The following is an 18,712-nucleotide window of genomic DNA, read 5'->3' on the forward strand; positions in this document are numbered from 1 at the left end:
AGCGCAAGGCCATAATGAAAATGTCCTGTCTAAAGTGCACCAAGTGTAGCAGTCCATGAGTAGTGATAATAAAAAGAAACAACTTTTTTATACTGCAATGACCCCTACATCATCTTGTTGATACTTATGGAGTACTCACCGCATGTTACATTCTGTGCTAAGCACTTGACACCTAATTTCCTGTTTCTTTCAAACAATGTTTCCTAAACCCAGTTTTAAAGAAGTGACCCAAGAATAGGAAAGAACACCACAAACGAACTGGGCTCCCCAGTCCTCCATCCTCTATTCTCTCTATGTTTAGGAGAGATTTGCTTAAATTTGTTTTGCATATTAAGTCTGTATAAAACTCTTCACAAAAAGGTTCTGTCGTTTATGATGAAGGTTTAAAAAGCACTGGGTCATCTCAGTTAATCTTCATAAATACCCTATTTTATAAATGGACTAAAAAAGTCTTAGAGATGTCAAGGAAATATTAAACAAATTTAGCAAGGAAGAGAGAAGGAATTTAAACCAGGTCTGGGTAATTCCAGAGCCTATGCTTGAAGGCTGCCTGTAAATTAACACAATACTTTATAGCAGATTGCAGGGTTAATATCACTTCTACAACCCCCAGGTCTTTGTTCAAGAACGTTCTGATAAAATGTGTACCACCACAAGAAAAAAAAATAAGAATATAATTTGATATATAACCCCAAGATGCTTATATCATCAACCAACTAACCAGTTCTTCCCCAATAGTCAGGAAATTATTCAAATAGACATGTTTTTAGTTGATTAGACTCAAAGCTTCAATATTACATTGTTCTAAATACCCAGTATTTTGTCATATTTTAAAGGAAAGTGTATTTTAATATATGTGAAAGTGAGCATTCAGCACCTCTGTAAGCATTTCACAGGCAGCTAAAACATCTAAAACAATGAAAATAGAATGCTATTGTTTTGATGTTAGTACAATCAGTCCTGTTCTAACATTTTTTTCTTAGTTGTAACAAAGAGTACAAAGCTTCTCATCCAGGATTTGATCTTTGCTTTATACTTTTGGGAGGAATGAAGGCTGTCTTTATTAAACAACAAACTTGGTCTGCTGGTAGCGAAAGAAACACCCCAGAAAATTATTTTTATATATACAACCTGTAATGTCAATCATGTTTTCAATCTAGTAACAAGTGTCTTAATGCATTAAACAAGTTACTCTACATTCATTATTTTGTTTAACCCTTACAGCTGTTCTTGAGGTAGATATATTGTTGATACATTCTTAGTGAAAACAGGCTCTGAAAGGTTTAATTTACACATGGGCAGACATTTCATAAGGAGCAGAACAGGAATTGAGCCATCATTTGTCTGATTACCAAGACCAAATTCTTAAGCACTACTCACACCATCTCTAGCTTTCCTCTTTGTAACTAGACATAAGGCAAGTTTGAAAATAATGTGCTCACGGGTATCCCAGTTCCATGAAGTTGTTCCATATTTGCTTCAAAAACATGATGACACCCATCTGGAGGCAGAGGTCTATCAAACAGCCACTAGGATGACACTGAAATAGAACATAAGAGCAAAAATGATATTGGTCTTCTTCCCAGTAGGCGCAGACATGCCCACCTTTAAACTGTACAGCAAATTTTAAAGCTGGGTCACACCATCTCGTGCATAAAGAAAATAAAAACAAGAAAGAAACAGCATGTATGAGGGCACTTGATGAGGGAATTCTTCAGTAATTATAATGAAATATCGATCAAAATTATAATAGCAATAACAACAAATCTAACTTTTAGTGAGTACTTACTATCTGCCAAGCTCTGTGTTAGGCATGATCGCATTTAATGAATGCTATGGAATGTTATACATCCATTAACAATCAGGTAATAGAAAATAGTTAATTCTATGGCATAATGTTTATAATATATTGTTTTTAATAACCTTTTTATTTCAGAATAAGTTTAGATGTACAGACAACTTGCAAAGATAGTACAGAGTTCCCATACACTCTTTACGCAATTCTAGCTGTCGCTCCGTACATGACCATGGTATATTTGACAAAGCTAAGAAAATGATATTAGTGCATTACAATTAGCTAAATGCAAAGCTCTCTTTGGATTTCACCAGTTTTCCTCTCTCTGCTCCAGGATCCAACCCCACATACCCAGTGGTATTTATTTTTCCTATCTCCCCAGTCTCCTCTGGTCTCAACAGCTTCTCAGTTTTTCATAACTTTAAATGTTTTGAAGATTGCTGGATGTGTACCCTGTGGAATGTCCCACAATCTAAGTTTGTCTAGTGGTTTCTCTTATGTTTAGACCAGGGTTATGTGTTTTGGAGAGACCAATCACAAAGGTGAAGTGCTATTTTCCTCACATCGTATCAGGGATACATGAGAAGCACATGACATCACTGGTGATGTTAATTGGTTAATGTAGTGTTTTCCAATTTTTTTTCCACTGGAAAGCTGCTCATTTTTCTCTTTTTCTGTTCTATTTTTTAGAAGGGAGCCACTAAGTCTAGTCCATTCTCAAGATGGTGGGGAGGTGTTGAACTCTACGTCCTGGAGAGGAAGTATCTACATATATTGTAAGGTATTTTTAAGTGATAAACGCAAGACCACAAAAATAATTCGTCAGTATGATCCTATTCTTTCCTCTGTGCTTTTCTGCTTTTTTAGATTTTCAATAAGTTAGCATTAGAGACCCATACAAACAAAAACGTGATTTCAATGAAAATCACAACCAATGTGTTTTACTTGAAAACTTTGCAGTATTCAAGATATTTGGGTGGGAAGGCGTGGGTCGTTTCTTTAGAAATGGGTACATGTCCTGCTCATAAGGAAGACGGTCTTCTCTATGACTTTGATCCACAGTTTCTATTTCTATCAAATTGGTACTAGTGGAACTTCAAAGAGAACAAATAATTAAGACACAAAGAGCCTGCTCTTCCTGTTCCAGCCCAGTAATTTAAGACTCCCTAATCTGAGCCTGAGAGAGGATTTGCAAATGGTCATGCTTACTGCATGAAGAGGTCTAAATTCTCCCATCCAAGCAAAGCTCTTTTTCTAGGATGAATTTAGGATTTCCTGAACTCTCCCAAATATATCTGATAAACGGGTTCACTGGAATGACTGAGGCAGAATAATTATTAAGCTACGGGGGCAAATCACAGATCACAGCTGCAAGCTGAAGCTCTTCATTTTTGTAGAGACTCAGAGGCAAGCTGACTTGCCCAAGGCCATGCAGTGTTGACTGGTGCTGTGGAAATGAAACACTTGTCCCCAGTTCCCTAATCCACTGCTCTTTTATATTATACTAAGGATGAATTCCATTTACCAATGTGTTTGCTGCCTTAAAGTGTGGGTTTAACACAAACATATTATTTTGTGGGACAGGAAAAAGAAGATGACCATAGGATCATGTGATTGGTTCGCTACCCACAAAGGATAGGCCAAAGTGGGGTGGCTGGAAGACAGGCCATTTATAATTTCATTGAAATTAAGCCTTGAGGACTTTATGATTTATAAGGAAGAGAAGGGGGTCCAATAGTTTTTGTGGGTTTGTCCATTCACATAATGGTGGCCTTGCACTAAAGCCAGTCTATCAAAACTCTAAATTTCATTTGGTAGAAAAAGCCCATACTTAGAATGTGTAAAAGGGCATGAGTGAGTGTGCAGAAGACACAGGCATTCATTCCAATTGCACCACTCAGAATCATATGACCCTGGACAAGTCAAACTAGATGCTGTCGTGTATTTTTCTCTTACTCCTTGTGAGAACCCGGCATGGTAGTTGTTGGTATCTTCACTCTGTAGATGATAAAGCTAAGTGACAGAAAGAACTATCAGTCTCCAGTACCCAGGTTCCTTCACTTACTTTAGTATGCTTACTCTAAATCCAACATAGAAGTGTGAGCCAGCAATCAGACAGCAATTTCTCAGCAAAATAAATTTTCATTATGTCTTTGATTATACCTACACGCCATCCCACTCGTGGCTGGAAAGCACAGTGTTCAGAGCACAGACTCTGAAGCTACACTGAAAAGATTTAAGTCATAACTTCATCAGTGTGTATGTTTCTACAATTGTAGGGAAATTACATTTGCAATTGCAGGCACTGTACATCTGTGACTTTGTTTCCTGATCTGTAAAATGGATATAATAATAGAACTGTGAGGATTAAATGCATTAACATGGAGAGAGCACTTAGAAACAATTGCTGGAGTACATTAGCATATAGTAAGCCCTCAATAAATCTTAGCTATAATTAAAAACTTTTTATATTGATTTCATATAAAATATTAATGGGAGATATTACATAGTTGTAGTAAAAGATTCACAAGTCTAGCTTAGCCAGTTCACAAATATCCTAAAACAAACCATAGCACTTTTTAAATTTTGTAATTATGGCTATCATTAATTATAGCTATTATTTTACATACACAATCTAATTTAATATATCAATCACCAGTATTACTGGGATAGCTATTCTTTATTTTTTCTGTTGTTTAGGGACAGTCTTGGTCTCTCGCCCAAGCTGGAGTGCAGTGGTACGATCATGGCTCACTGCATCTTCGAACTCCTGGGCTCAAGGGATCTTCCCACCTCAGCTTCCTGAGTACCTAGGACTAGAAGCATTGCCACCACACCCGGCTAATTTTTAAATGTTTTAAATAAAGACAGGGTCTCACCATTTTGCCCAGGCTGGTCTCAAACTCTTGGCCTCAAGCAATCCTCCTGCCTTGGCCTCCTAAAGTGTTGGGACTACAGGTGTGAGCCACAGGGCCAGGCAAGATAGCTATTCTTATCACCAATTTACAAAAGAAGAAACTGAGATTTATAGATATTAAATCATGCATCTGGGTGGGAAGGATTAGAATATAGACTGTCAGTCTCCAAAGATAAAATATTTGTTATGTTTTATTGCTATGCCCTGTTCTTCAAGGCTATGAACAGAAATATAAAATGCTCAAGAAAAATATGAAAAATATTATCCATCTCATTCATAATTATAGAAACTAAAATCATTGGCTATTAGATTGGTAAAAGTGAAAATTCTACCATTGGCTAAATACTGAAGAAGCAGGCTCATACAGTTCTAGGTAGGGGTGGCATTTGGAGGCCCATTTCTCAGTCTCAGTGAAAATATACAATATGCTTATCCTGTAACCCAGCAATACTACTCCTGGGCAGTTTTTCCATATAACATACATATTGTAAATCAATAAAGAAATACGAGTCTTAGGCAGGTACTTTTATACAATTACATGTTGGTGTTTCCAGTATGATGTCTTTTGGACTAAAGGGAAACCTACCATATTTAAAAGTTTGAAAATTTACCTAATGAATAATAATAATTTCCAAAAAAAAAGGAAAATTACTGGAGCTAAATTCCTGGGGTCTATAAATAAAAGAAATTTTGATGTGATTAAAAAAATAAAGAGATCTGAGGTGAGAATCTTGGGGTTTAACTTTTCAGTTCACCCCCTTTTTTTGAAAGGATGTAGTTGCTTCCTTTCTGAACAATGTGTCGTCTTCAATATCCATATACTTCCCTGAACTTCTCCTTTCTTTAGCTCCCCTCCTCCCACCGTAACTGACCCATATCCATGCCCATTCCTGCACCCACACTCCCAAAGTTACTTACTTCCTCCAGTCTCCACCGGTCAAAAAGTTTATTGTATTTTCCTGGGTGGCCTACGAATCTGTAAAAAGACATTTTAGTTTATTAGCATTTAAGTGGGGTTCACTGAAGAGCATCTACTAAGGCATCACGACGAGTGCATGTGTGGGTAGACATAAATGTTCACTGGTGCAATCTGTCCCCAGTTGACTTCTGCTATTTTAAACATCAAAGTATCTGACTTACAAAGGAAAAAGTGATGCGTGAACTAATGGGTCAAGAAAGTACAGACAAACTAACTGGATGACATTTCTGACCCTCACATAGAAAGTCTTAATGTTTTGTTGACCTAGTTAATGACTATTACAGTAATGTGCTGCATTGTTTGATCCAAAATGTTTCTGTCTTCAGTATGTTTCCATGGCATTGGATGGAGTGTTAAGCATATGGCAAAGCAGAATCATTAGTTTAATATGCTGCTTTTTTCGTATTTTGCATTAAAGGTGGAAAAATGTTAAGATGATAGGTAGAAGAGGTTTCCACATTAAGGAATTATAACCCAAGGTCACACAAAAATTATTTGCTTCTTTAACAAAATTGTTACTGATGATGAAACAGACATAATTCAACTCAAATGCAGCAGATAGGTTGTATTTTTTTGTGCCAACTTTAACTGCTGGTGGCTGTCAGAAATCATTTGAGTAAGAACAGTAATTGTCAATTAAACTATTGACTGTGTTTTTCACTCTGTGAAGATAATGTACAAAAAGTTGACTTACCTCCCCAAAAAGAAAGCGATATAGAAGATGGAACTGTTTAAATTGACAAACTGGAAGAGGAACATCTTCAGGGCAAAGCTGTTTTCCCACTCAGATTCTGTTCGAGGATATTCTAAAAGGAACACAGGTTGCATTGACATAGGTGAGGTGAGGTGAATATCAAGACTCTGGACATGGAGGCAGAAACCCCAAGTTCAAGTTTGTTTCTTTAATTTAATTTTTTTTTTTTTTTTTGGAAATGGAGTCTCACTCTCTGTTGCCCAGGCTGGAGTACAGTGGCACAATCTTGGCTCACTGCAACCTGTGCCTCCCAGGTTCAAGCAATTCTTCTGGCTCAGCCTCCCAAGTAGCTGGGATTATAAGCGCCCGCCACCATGCCTGGCTAATTTTTTGTATTTTTAGTAGAAGTAGGGGTTTCACCATGTTCGCCAGGGTGGTCTCGAACTCCTGACCTCAGGTGATCTGCCGGCCTCAGCCTCCCAAAGTGCTAGGATTACAGGCGTGAGCCACCATGCCTCGCCAAGTTTTTTAGTTCTATGAGGCACTTAGTTTTGCTGATTTCTAGCATCTGTGTCTGTAAAATGTGAATGATAATATCTACTGTTCACACTTGCTGAAAGGACTTCATAAGATAATCTTGAGACTTTCCCCACAGCTACAAAATTATGTTATTAATACATAAAGATTTTCAGGAGTCTCTCTGCTATCATCACATAGCAGTAACCACACATAATGGATCAATCATTCACTCAAACTGGCTACACTCAATATAAGGGCCTAAACTGTCCACAGAGTTCTCTGAAGAATGAATATTTTGTGTACAGACAGAAGTGGAATGGTAAAGAGAAAAGAGGGCCATATCAGTCAGGAGAGCTGAGCTCTTATCTCAGCCTTACACCTGACTGGCAGGTAACCTCAGGCAGGTCTCTTCACTTTTTTTTGCAGTCAGTTTGGTCATCTGTAGAATAAGGGATTTAGACAAGATGATTTCTAAAAACCCTGTCAACTCTAACATCTTATGGTTTTATAATGCTTAAAAGAAAAAAATAAGGACTGCCTGTACTGCAGCCTTAGCTCCTATCTAGTACTCAAATGAGTGATAGAAAATAGATATGTCTCATCTAACATATATTTCAACGTAATTGAAGAATTCAAAAAAGATGGAAAATAGATAGGATCTCATTTAAGGAAAACATATGCCAACATATGCACTAGCCCAATCCCATGGAAGGAGGAAGGAATAGGTCCTGGGGAACCCCAAGTCCAAAGGTGGTAGTTGCCAAAAGTAGGAAGGGTCCATGGGCCACCCAGAAGGTGACTGGCAAGTGTGCCTCAGTAAGAACAGTCAGTAAGAACCTGTCCCCACAGGTTTTGACATGTCATGCTTTCACCGTTGTTTCTCTCTAGTTTATAAATTTAATTCATTAACACAAAACTTATTTAGAAAAGAGGATGTAGATTTTTAGGTAATTTTTATTGTGTAGATTAGTTTTGGTTCTTCATTTCTAATTTTATTTCAGCTTTGTCCACAAATGTGTCCTGCCTGATTTCTGCTTTGAGGCAAAAAGTTGTGATGTCATTTGTGGCTAAATTGTGTGGATAAGTTTTGTCAATGTATCAAGTGCCTGAAAATAATATTTGTGTTCCTGTTGGGCATATGGTTTGTGTGTGTGTGTGTATGTGTGTGTACATATATAGAGACAGACATATATTTTATATATATAACATATATATTTATATATATAACATATATTATATATATAACATATATTTTTATGTTTATATATGAAACATATGTTATATATATATATATATTTTTTTTTTTTCTTGAGATGGAGTCTCACTCTGTTGCCCAGGCTGGACTACAATGGCACAATCTTGGCTCACTACAACCTCTGCCTCCCAGGTTCAAGTGGTTCTTCTGCCTCAGCCTCCTGAGTAGCTGGGATTACAGGCATGTGCCACCACACCTGGCTAATTTTTGTATTTTTTGGTAGAGATGGGGTTTCAACATGTTGGCCAGGCTGGTCTCGAACTCCTGACTGCAGGTGATCTGTCCACCTCAGCCTCCCAAAGTGCTAGGATTACAAGAGTGAGTCACCACATCCGGTCTGGTTTGTACATATTTTTAAAGAAGGTTGTCAGGTTGTCAGATATGATAGTCAAACACTGTGTATCTTTTTTTTTTTTTTTCCTTGAGATGGAGCCTCACTCTGTCGCCCAGGCTGGATTGTAGCATGGCAATCTTGGCTCACTGCAACCTCCACCTCCTGGGTTCGAGTGATTCTCCTGCTTCAGCCTCCCAAGTAGCTGGGATTACAGGCGCCTGACACCATGCTTGGCTAATTTTTTTTGGTTGGGAGGTATTTTTAGTAGAGACAGGGTTTCACCATATTGGCCAGGCTGGTTTTGAACTCCTGACCTCAAGTGATCCACCTGCTTCGGCCTCCCAAAGTGCTGAGATCACAGGCGTGAACCACCACGCTCGGCCTAAATACTGTATATATTTACTTATGTCTTGACTATGGATTTTTCAGTTCTTTTCTATCATTTTTTTGCTATCTATATTTTAAAGCTTGTTAAAGATGCATAGAGATCATGATTATTATACTGACATGTTAGTTCATTTACTAGTATGCAGTATTCCTCTTTGCCTCTAGTTTCCCTAATATTAACCTGATGACTTGATTTTATTGTTACTATTTTCTTGATATATGTGCTCTTACTCCTCAAGCGTCAGTCATTTTTCAGCTTTTTAAATTTAGTTGTGTTTCTTTTCATTATCATCTAGCTGGATTTTATTTTTTGAAGTTCAATCTGTGTCCCAGTTTTCAAATGGCAATTATTCTCATAGATAATTGAAAGATAGATGGATGGATAGGTAGGTCTGGAGATAAATACAAACACACTTTTTAAAATTTGTTTAATGATTTCTTTCATCTTTTCTTCTCTATTTGTTATATTGATCATGATTCTCACTATTTTATTTATTTTTAATGTATAAATATTGCCTTATATTGAAGCAAATATTTTAGTTTTTCCTTCAAAGAAGCTACAAGAACAATAAACAGAAATAAAATAAAATGAAAGAACAAAAATAAACAATAAAATGTTTTAAAATCTTCAATAAAATAGATAGAATGATTCTTGAACATGCAATATTGACTAACATTTATGAAGTCTAGTTATGAAAAAAGACAGAAGACTCCACCACCCCAAATAAAAGATGTATAAACACTGTACTGAAGAGATTAACATTACTAAACATCCTATCAATAATTTTCAGTTGACAAGTTAAAACATTTATATATAATAAACAATTACCTACACAAATAGGACTTTTCAAAAAATGGCTCAAAAATAAGTAGGTACTCTTCAAAAAACTAATTACCAGTGCATTAACTAAAAAAAAAAAATAAAAAGTAAATATCTATCTCAGAATGACATAATGCCTGAATAGTCACATGGGTTGATTCTATGAAACCCTAATTAAATAACCAATTTGCCTTTTGTATGTTTCAGAAAATATAAAATAATTAAAGTAATTCAACTTGCTCGGTGAGATTAACGTAATATTGACTTAATACAGCAGAGCATAACAAGGCCAATGCAAGGACACTATAACCCACTTTCATTTATAAATTTACCACAAAATTCCTCACTCAACAATGTAATAAAAGAAAAGAAAACTATATCTCGACTAAGTCTAGTGGCATAAGGCTAAATGCCTTCAAAGCCCAAAAACTTAACCATGAGGGGCAGAGAGTTTTGGTTTAATATGATAAGGAGTGGTTAGGCCTGTAACAAACCAGAAAGTATGTAATTATCTAAATGCCTTATAAACTGTTTTTTATAAAACTGTGTGATAATAAAAGCTACATGTACACAAGAAAAGTGTTTGGATAGTTTGGATGTCCTAAAACAGGATTTAGTAATAGACTTCATCCTTTCAAAATAAGACTTTCTCTGAAAGTTCATGTTTTCCTGATTAATATCAAGTGACAATAATTAAGGAATCTATGTGGCCAACTAAAGTGACCCTTCTATGAGAAGCCAAACTGAAGATGTGAAGTGCTCCAAATTGTCCTGTGAGAAATGCCAGTGAAGACAAATAATACTTTAAAACATTGTCAATAAAATTAAAGTTTTAAACTCTGTTTTTTACAATTCTTAATTATATAAGGAGAACCACATACCTCTAAATGTTATATTCAACACATTTATTTGTGGGCCATTCTTGATATACTTATTATTATTAATTTTTCAACCACTCTTCTGACAAGTGTTTACTGGGCTGCTATTTCATACTGGAACAGACTTGATACTATCTACACTATGATGATGGAGACTGAACATATCTTCTTGTTATTTGTGAGATTTGCATAATTTCTGACACTAAAACCCTTCAAGGGCAGCGTAAGTAAAATCTACAAACTATTTTTACTTAAAATCCCATTGGAAATTCCTAAATAAAATATAGCAGATTTAGGCCTGGTGCAGTGGCTCATGCCTGTTGTACCAGCACTTTGGGAGGCCAAGGCAGGCAGATCACCTGAGGGTGGCAGTTCGAGACCAGCCTCACCAACATGGAGAAACCCCCGTCTCTACTAAAAATATAAAATTAGCCAGGCGTGGTGGTGCAAGCCTGTAATCCCAGCTACTCGGGAGGCTGAGGCAAGAGAATTGCTTGAATCTGAGAGGCGGAGGTTGCGGTGAGTTGAGATTGCACCATTGCCTTCCAGCCTGGGCAACAAGAGTGAAACTCTGTCTCAAAAGAAAAAAAAAAAATAGCAGGTTTAATTCAACAGTTTATTAAAGGAATAATGCATCTTGATAGTCTAATGGTCCGTCTCCCTATCACATTGTCTGAAATATTAGGTCCTCCATACATATTTCTTTTATGGATGAATGCATGCCAAACTTTGTACCTAAGGATTGAAAGAATCAGAAGTAAGTACATTCAATTCTTGGCCGTAAGAATTTTTTAGTCTTGTAAAGAAAGTAAATAGATAGATAGATAGACAGATAGATAGATAGATAGATAGATAAGAATAATGTAATAGATACAGTAATGAATGGAATCACAAACAGCTAAAGGAACATTGTAGAGTGAAGGATTGAGAAGTCAACAAAGGTTTCACAGAGGCGAGCTCTGATATCAGAAAAGATTACTATGATTTTACTGGGAGAAATCATTCTAAATGGTACTAAGGTTATATACCCAGTTGGAGATATGTTGAGTGCTGTTCAGTTGCTTTACCTATTCTGATGAAGATTACAATGTTCCCAGCAGAATGGCATTTTGCTAGAAGTGGAGGATTTTTACACTGGTAGCAGTTAAACTGGTGTCCACAGTGAACTACTCCTCCAAGTATACATACCCTAGCGTAGTTGTCTCCAACCTTGACTCTGACTTGCCTTCACCAAGAGGAGATTGGATATGCAAGTAAAATGCAAGCAGAAGCTAGATAAGCACTTGTGTATAGGGGCTTGTCTTCCTGGAAGCCAGTTGACATGTAAGACATCCTATTATGCTGCTATAAGCAAGCTAGTCAGGTAGAGGCACATAGAGGAGAAGAAGGCTGAAGACACCAGCTATTCCAATAATTCCTTATGAGGAAACAGACGTGACTGAAGAGGCCCTCTTACACACCAGCTCCAGCAGATGGCACATGGAGCAGAAAAATCACATAGCAGGGGCTAATTTAAATTGCGGGATCATTAAAAATAATAAGTTGTTGTCCTGAGCTACTAAGTTTGGAATAAATGGCTATGTGGCAAGAGACAACTGAAACAATGGAAGTTACTGCAATGATGACAACTTTGAGGTTTAACCTAGGGTCTATGCTGCCAGGAAGAAAACTTTTATTTTTCAACACCATGCCATTCACAAATATAGCACGTTGTGGGTCATTTTGAATTAGCTTTTAACTGAGAAGAGGAATCAAATCCTCAACACTAAGGATATAGGCGCTGTTTCTAGGATAATGTATTTCTGGCCAAAATATCTCTTACTTTTTCCCTAATGAAGCTAGTTATGGATGAAAAGCTAGTTATGAGATGCAGTCACCCAGTAAGGTAATTAGTCCTTGCTTTTTACTGTTAATTTCTCTGTTCCTTGGAATTAATAGTGTGTATGGTAGGAAGTTACTATGTGTTACGGTTGTAAAACTGTGAGGTAGTTTTGACCTCTGTTTGACAAAGTCAAAACTCTTTTCATTAGTAGGCTTAATTGTTCCTTATAATCCCAATGTATCTTTAACATAGACAGTGCATTATTAAGAACAATTAGCAGCCATCCTGATCTAATTCTCAACATTGAGAAACCAAAGTTCAAAAAAATCACTTTGAAGGAAATGCTTTTAATTTTTCCCATGTTAAAAAACAAATATAATAGAGTTTAAGCTTTATATTTTTTGCTTTGTGGTTTTTGAAAATATTTGGAAAAAATAAATCAAGAAACAGAAAGTTTTAAAAAATTCTTTAAATAAGCACATGACCTCTTCTGAGAAGTAAAACTCAATTTTTCACTTGTATTTTGAAGCACAAATTAGCACACCCCAAAATTAAACAGAATATAATGTCAGGCGCACACACACACACACACACACACACACGATTCTATTATTTTAATCAAACTGTCAATATTTTTATTATTTAAACTAATATAGTCCATTAGTTAACTGATGAATCAACAGACATAAATCATCACTGGGTTATAGAGGAAAAAATCAAATATCAAGTGAAAACTTTGACATTTCTTGATACTTAGCACAAATAACTGTTCTGTTTCCTAATATTAATTATGATTTTCCCAAGTCATTCTCCTTAGACTTGCTTCAATCCTGGGTATAGGGTACTTTAAAAGCAAATGAATGTAAGGAACAGAGCTAGTGCTTCGTTACCCAACTGAAGAAAATGCAGCTCAGAGGGTTTAAAGAACAATTAACTGGATCATTGCTATTTACTGAACACTTGTCATGTGTCAGGCAGCCAACCTACAACAATGGTGAAATAGGAACGATTATTATTGTCATTTTACCAGTGAGGAAACGAAGACCCAAAAAGTAAAGAAGAAGGAGAAGCAGAGGGAGGAGAAAGAGGAGGAAGAGAAGAAGGAGGGGAGATGAAGAAGAGAGAACAGGGAGAGGAAAAAGCTGCTGATAGTTATACAGTCATGATGGGGCAATCCAAATGTTCATTGCTATATCCAACTCCAAAGCCTGCTGTCTTCCCCTTTCAAAACATTGTTTCTCCAATGTTAGCTCCAGAGCACAGACACTATCTCCTTGTGTGTGTATATATATATATATATATATATACACACACACACACATATATACACACACATATATATACACACTTGTGTATATATATATACCCACACATATATATATTATATATATATACATATATATTATATATATATATATATATATATAATTTGAGAAACCAAGAGAATAAAATAATTGATTATTACTGTGCAACTACTGATAATGTTGTAAGTTATGGTGCAAAGATTTCAACTCATGCATTCTCACTCTAGGACCGATATTCTTAACAATTACATTATATTGCCTACTTAAGAGACTGCATCTGTGAAGCTGGAACTGGATGACATAGAAAAAGGACATTCAGAAAACAGGAAATAACTCTAGAAAATGTAAAGCACGAGCCAATATATAACATTCAGGAGAATACTTGGAAGATAAAGTTGAGGTCATCTTGAAGAAATCCCAACAAAAATCATAGAAAATGAAGAAAAAAAAATTAACTATTGAATATGATAAGAAACATCTGAATATAAAGAGTTTCAGAAAGATTTCTAAAAGGAGCAAGTTATTGAACAAAGAATATACAAAAATCTCCTGGAAGTGAAGTTTCTGAGTTTTCAGATTATGGCAGCAGTGGAGGTTTGCCACTAGGATTTCCCTTCAGTAAGAACTTGCTGTTCAGCTGCAAGGAGTACAGTCAGCTGACAGCCTCCAGCTGTTGCCTCCCTCATCCTATGCCTCAGCTTTCATGCCAAGGTCTTGCTCTTCCCAGGCAACAACCAACCAGTGACTCAGAATGACAGGGGTACTAGGTCTTGGCCGGTTATACTCAATTATACACAATGTTGGAATCCTCTAAATCTTTATTTGAAATATTTATTCTAGAGCTCTCCATTGGATTGGTTAAAACCATCAGATCTGCATTGTTGTCTGAGGCTCTCCTTATCCAGTCCTGCTCCTTTCCTCAGGGTTTTCCCCTAAGAAATCTCTTGCATTACAAACTCCTTCTCAGTGTCTGCTTTCCACAGGACACAATGGATATCAATATTGATGGGAGGCACTAAGTATCCAGCATAACAAATGATAAAAGGTTTTCACCAAAGTACATCATTGTGAAATCTCAAAATGAAAAAAGATTCAAAATTATCCTAGAGTATAAACAAATAAAAAAATCAAAACAGGTCCTGTGCAAAGGACTGCAAATCAGAATGGTAGCAGAGCTCTCAGTAACAACGCTGGAATTCAGAAGACAATGAAGTTCCTTCAAAATTCAAAGGGGCATATTTCTAACATAGAGTTTCATACCCAGGAACATGAATATCAAGTTTGAGGCTAGAATAGAGACATTTTCAGATATACAAAGTTTTAAGAAACTTACTTACAAGTAGCAAAATAAGGAACTGAGCCAAGAAGGAATAAGACATAGGATTTAGTAAGTAGTATCCAAATTATAAAAGGAATTCCCAAAGTGCTTATGAAAGTAAGTCTAGATGCAGCTGGCTACAAGCGTAGAAAATAACCCATCTGGTTTGGAGGAGACAGCTTGAGAGGGCAACTCAAAGAAGAAAATCAAGTTTGTGTAATACTTGATGTGTTTGAATATATTGAGAGAAAATTTAGAGTCTTGGCAAAACCTTTGGGATAAATTAAGAGAAGTACGTAAAAAACTAAGCAAAAAAGGGGCCATTATTAGCTTAAAAAATACAGAAGTGGTATAAAAAGCATACACAATTATAGAATATACCATGCTGTAGGTATGAAAATAGTTTAGAGACATAATGATGTGAAGACTAACGATTAATTTGGCTAAAAATGCTGATATATCCACCTTGGAAGGAGGAGAAATAACTGTGTTTATCCGATAATTTAAGATGGAGTGCGGGGGGACAGGGCACTGCAGGGAACATTAAGAGCTAAGTCTTAATAATTCATACTTTTATAAAGGGAAGGCAATAGCTATCAAAAGATAAAATCCAATAATGGCAATGGAACGATATTACATGGAAACATGGTGGGAAATAACAAAATAAACAGGTAAAAATGCTAAAAAGTAGCCGGATGTGGTGGCTCATGCCTGTAATCCCAGCACTTTGGGAGGCCGAGGCGGGCTGATCACGAGGTCAGGAGATTGAGACCATCCTGGCTAACATGGTGAAACCTGTCTCTACTAAAAATACAAAAAATTAGCCGGACGTGGTGGCAGGCGCCTGCAGTCCCAGCTACTCGGGAGGCTGAGGCCGGAGAATGGCGTGAACCTGGGAGGTGGAGATTGCAGTGAGCTGAGATCGCATCACCACCGCACTCCAGTCTGGGTGACTGAGCAAGGCTCCATCTCAAAAGAAAAAAAAAAAAGTTAAAAACTAGTTACTTTGGTATAGAAAATAGGAATGGGTGATGTGGTAAAGGACTGGTTTTCATTGTAAATCTCTTAATACTGTTTTGGCTTTTAAAAAGTGTACATGTAGTATAACACTTTGATAAAAAATAAATATTGAGGAAAAACCCAAAGAACTGAAAAGTTGGAGAAGCAAGCACTCCTAAGTAGGAAGAACTAGGAGTGCTGATTTCTAGTAAAAATATTTTGTAACTAGATGCATTGTCTCTCTATTGTTATTCAATATGGACCAACTTCCTATACTACCCCTCTCCTTTTATTGGTAAATACTTAAATAATTGCCCTTATTAAAATGCTACATTACATAAAGTAACTACAGACTGACATGCCCATATGTTATTTTCTGACTAAGGAGTGAAGTAAGAAAAATGGACTTACCTAAATTGGTGAGGAGGTAAGCAATTTTTTCATAAGCCTGTAATAAAAGAGAATACATAGTGAACATTATTCTTCTCTTTTGGAAAAGGCTGGTATTTACACTGTTCGGAGAAACATCTATAATGTATGTTATACAGTGGTTACATTTTACATTAAATAGAAACATTTATTGAAACTTAGTATGTAAGGCTTTATATATACATACATGAATGAAATTGATATATATGTGAATGTAAATGTGTGTGCACTTGCACATATATGTGTGTGTAGATACACTTGTAATCTATAATAACGAGTCTTTTCTTCTAGCTATCTTCATTTTCATTTTGTAAATCAAGAAATGAGAAAAAGTCCCTAAAAGTCATTCAGCTAATCAATGGCTGAGCTGAGATTTCAGCTCAAAATTAGAGTTTTTTGGCCGGGCGCGGTGGCTCACGCCTGTAATCCCAGCACTTTGGGAGGCCTAGGCGGGCGGATCACGAAGTCAGAAGATCGAGACCATGCTGGCTAACATGGTGAAACCCTGTCTCTACTAAAAATACAAAAAATTAGCCGGGCGTGTTGGCAGCCGCCTGTAGTCCCAGCTACTTGGGAGACTGAGGCAGGAGAATGGCGTGAACCCAGGAGGCAGAGCTTGCAGTGAGCGGAGATCATGCCACCACACTCCAGCCTGGGCGAGAGTGAGACTCTGTCTCAAAAATAAAAAAGAAATAAAAATTAAAAAAAATAAAATAATAAAAATTAAAAATTAAAAAATTTATAGTTTTTTTACTACACTGGAAGGCGAAGTGAAAGTTTGAATTCCGTCCTACTGATAAAGAAATTTCTAAACTATGACAAAAAACCGTATAATTTGTATTTGTAAAAAACAAAATTGTTTTTGTAGTTATTTAAAACAGATGCGTAAGTCAAATCTGTTGAATCTGTAAGTCACAATTGATTTTTCTGATAATACTTTTCCTCTTCTGCCATCTTTTCCCTTCTCCTATATACTCTGACCAATATTTACATAGACTCAAGGAAAGGGCATACATTTCACAATATTCCAAGTAAATATAGTTGGGAAAGTATTCGCTATAGACAGAAGTACTTGTGGGTATATATATGTGCATGTGAATATTACATCATAACCACATAATTCAATAAAAAATTGTTTAGATTATCATTTCCAATAACCTTGCCTGTTGGCACGAAAAATTAAAAGGTATACGTCTGGACATATTAAAAGTTGTTCACCTTCTCTGACAGTTCTTTCAGTAAAATGATTGTGATTACTCATCTTAGCTGTGATTCAAATCTGTCCCTTCCTAAGAGTTAAAGTGTTATCTGGAGACAGAAAGATTACACTGAGTACAATACTCTCATTCTCCTCCTAGTGCAGGTTTTTTGTCTTTGTTTTTGTTTTACCTATACACAAACTATGATTTTCAAATTTTAGGATAAGATTACTGTGAATTCATGAACACCAAGTGATTCCTACTATAACAAGGACTTTTTCATGTCCTATTTATTAAGTGAGATAATCATAGCAGGGTCTCCCAGGAGTATAATATGATAGATTCAATCGCCCAAAAAAATAGTACTTGAGCACCCACTATGCCTCTAGCATTGAGTTGAGTCCCCTTGTGGGGGCTGAAAGTTAGTTCTAGTTAAATAATTGCCATTTGGCTTGTGCCAAACAGTGCTTTACATATTTTATTATTCCTTAACAATAACTTTGTTAAGTAGGTATAATGATCCCCATTTTACAGAAGAAGAAACTAAGTCGTAGAATGTCAGGCACCTTAGTAGTGAGACAACACTACTGAGCAAGTAGCAAAGTCAGGACTGACTATCATGGCTGTCTAGCACCACCTACATCGTGCCTTGTCACATAAACCATTTCATTTTTAACTATTTATTTATTTTCGAGACAAGGTCTCACTCTAAAGCCCAGGCTGGAGTGCAATGGCATTATCACGGCTCACTGCATCCTCAACTTCCTGGGCTCAGGCGATCCTCCCACCTCAGCTTCCCAAGTAGCTGTAACCACAGGTACACACCACCATGATGCCTGGCTCATTTTCTTTCTTTCCTTTTTTTTTTTTTTCCCAGAGATGGCTTTTGGGCATGTTGCCCAGGCTGGTCTCCAATTCCTCATCTGCCCCGGCCTCCCAAAGTGCTAGGATTCAGACATGAGCCACCACACCCAGTCCTATTCAAATTTTTGTCTTAGTATCTAGCACATAGAGCCACTCTGCAAACTTAGGATGGAAATATCTGCAACTGATGCACTAGGGG

The 18,712-nt window shown here is 36.5% G+C and overlaps 1 protein-coding gene across 1 annotated transcript in view; it reads right to left on the reverse strand.

Annotated features, from left to right (window-relative positions):
• ANO3 (anoctamin 3) overlaps positions 1–18,712 on the reverse strand; it is a 321,270-nt gene that overhangs the window by 22,881 nt on the left and 279,677 nt on the right. The window contains exons 18-21 of the mRNA XM_058446923.1: positions 16,433–16,469; positions 6,386–6,497; positions 5,631–5,688; positions 1,443–1,540 (exon numbers count right to left, since the gene is read on the reverse strand). Of these exons, the coding sequence (XP_058302906.1) occupies positions 1,443–1,540; positions 5,631–5,688; positions 6,386–6,497; positions 16,433–16,469 (305 nt within the window). The remainder of the gene's footprint in view (positions 1–1,442; positions 1,541–5,630; positions 5,689–6,385; positions 6,498–16,432; positions 16,470–18,712) is intronic.

This window comes from Hylobates moloch, unplaced genomic scaffold (genome assembly GCF_009828535.3).
Source record: "Hylobates moloch isolate HMO894 unplaced genomic scaffold, HMol_V3 SCAFFOLD_11, whole genome shotgun sequence".
Classification (NCBI taxonomy): domain Eukaryota; kingdom Metazoa; phylum Chordata; class Mammalia; order Primates; family Hylobatidae; genus Hylobates; species Hylobates moloch.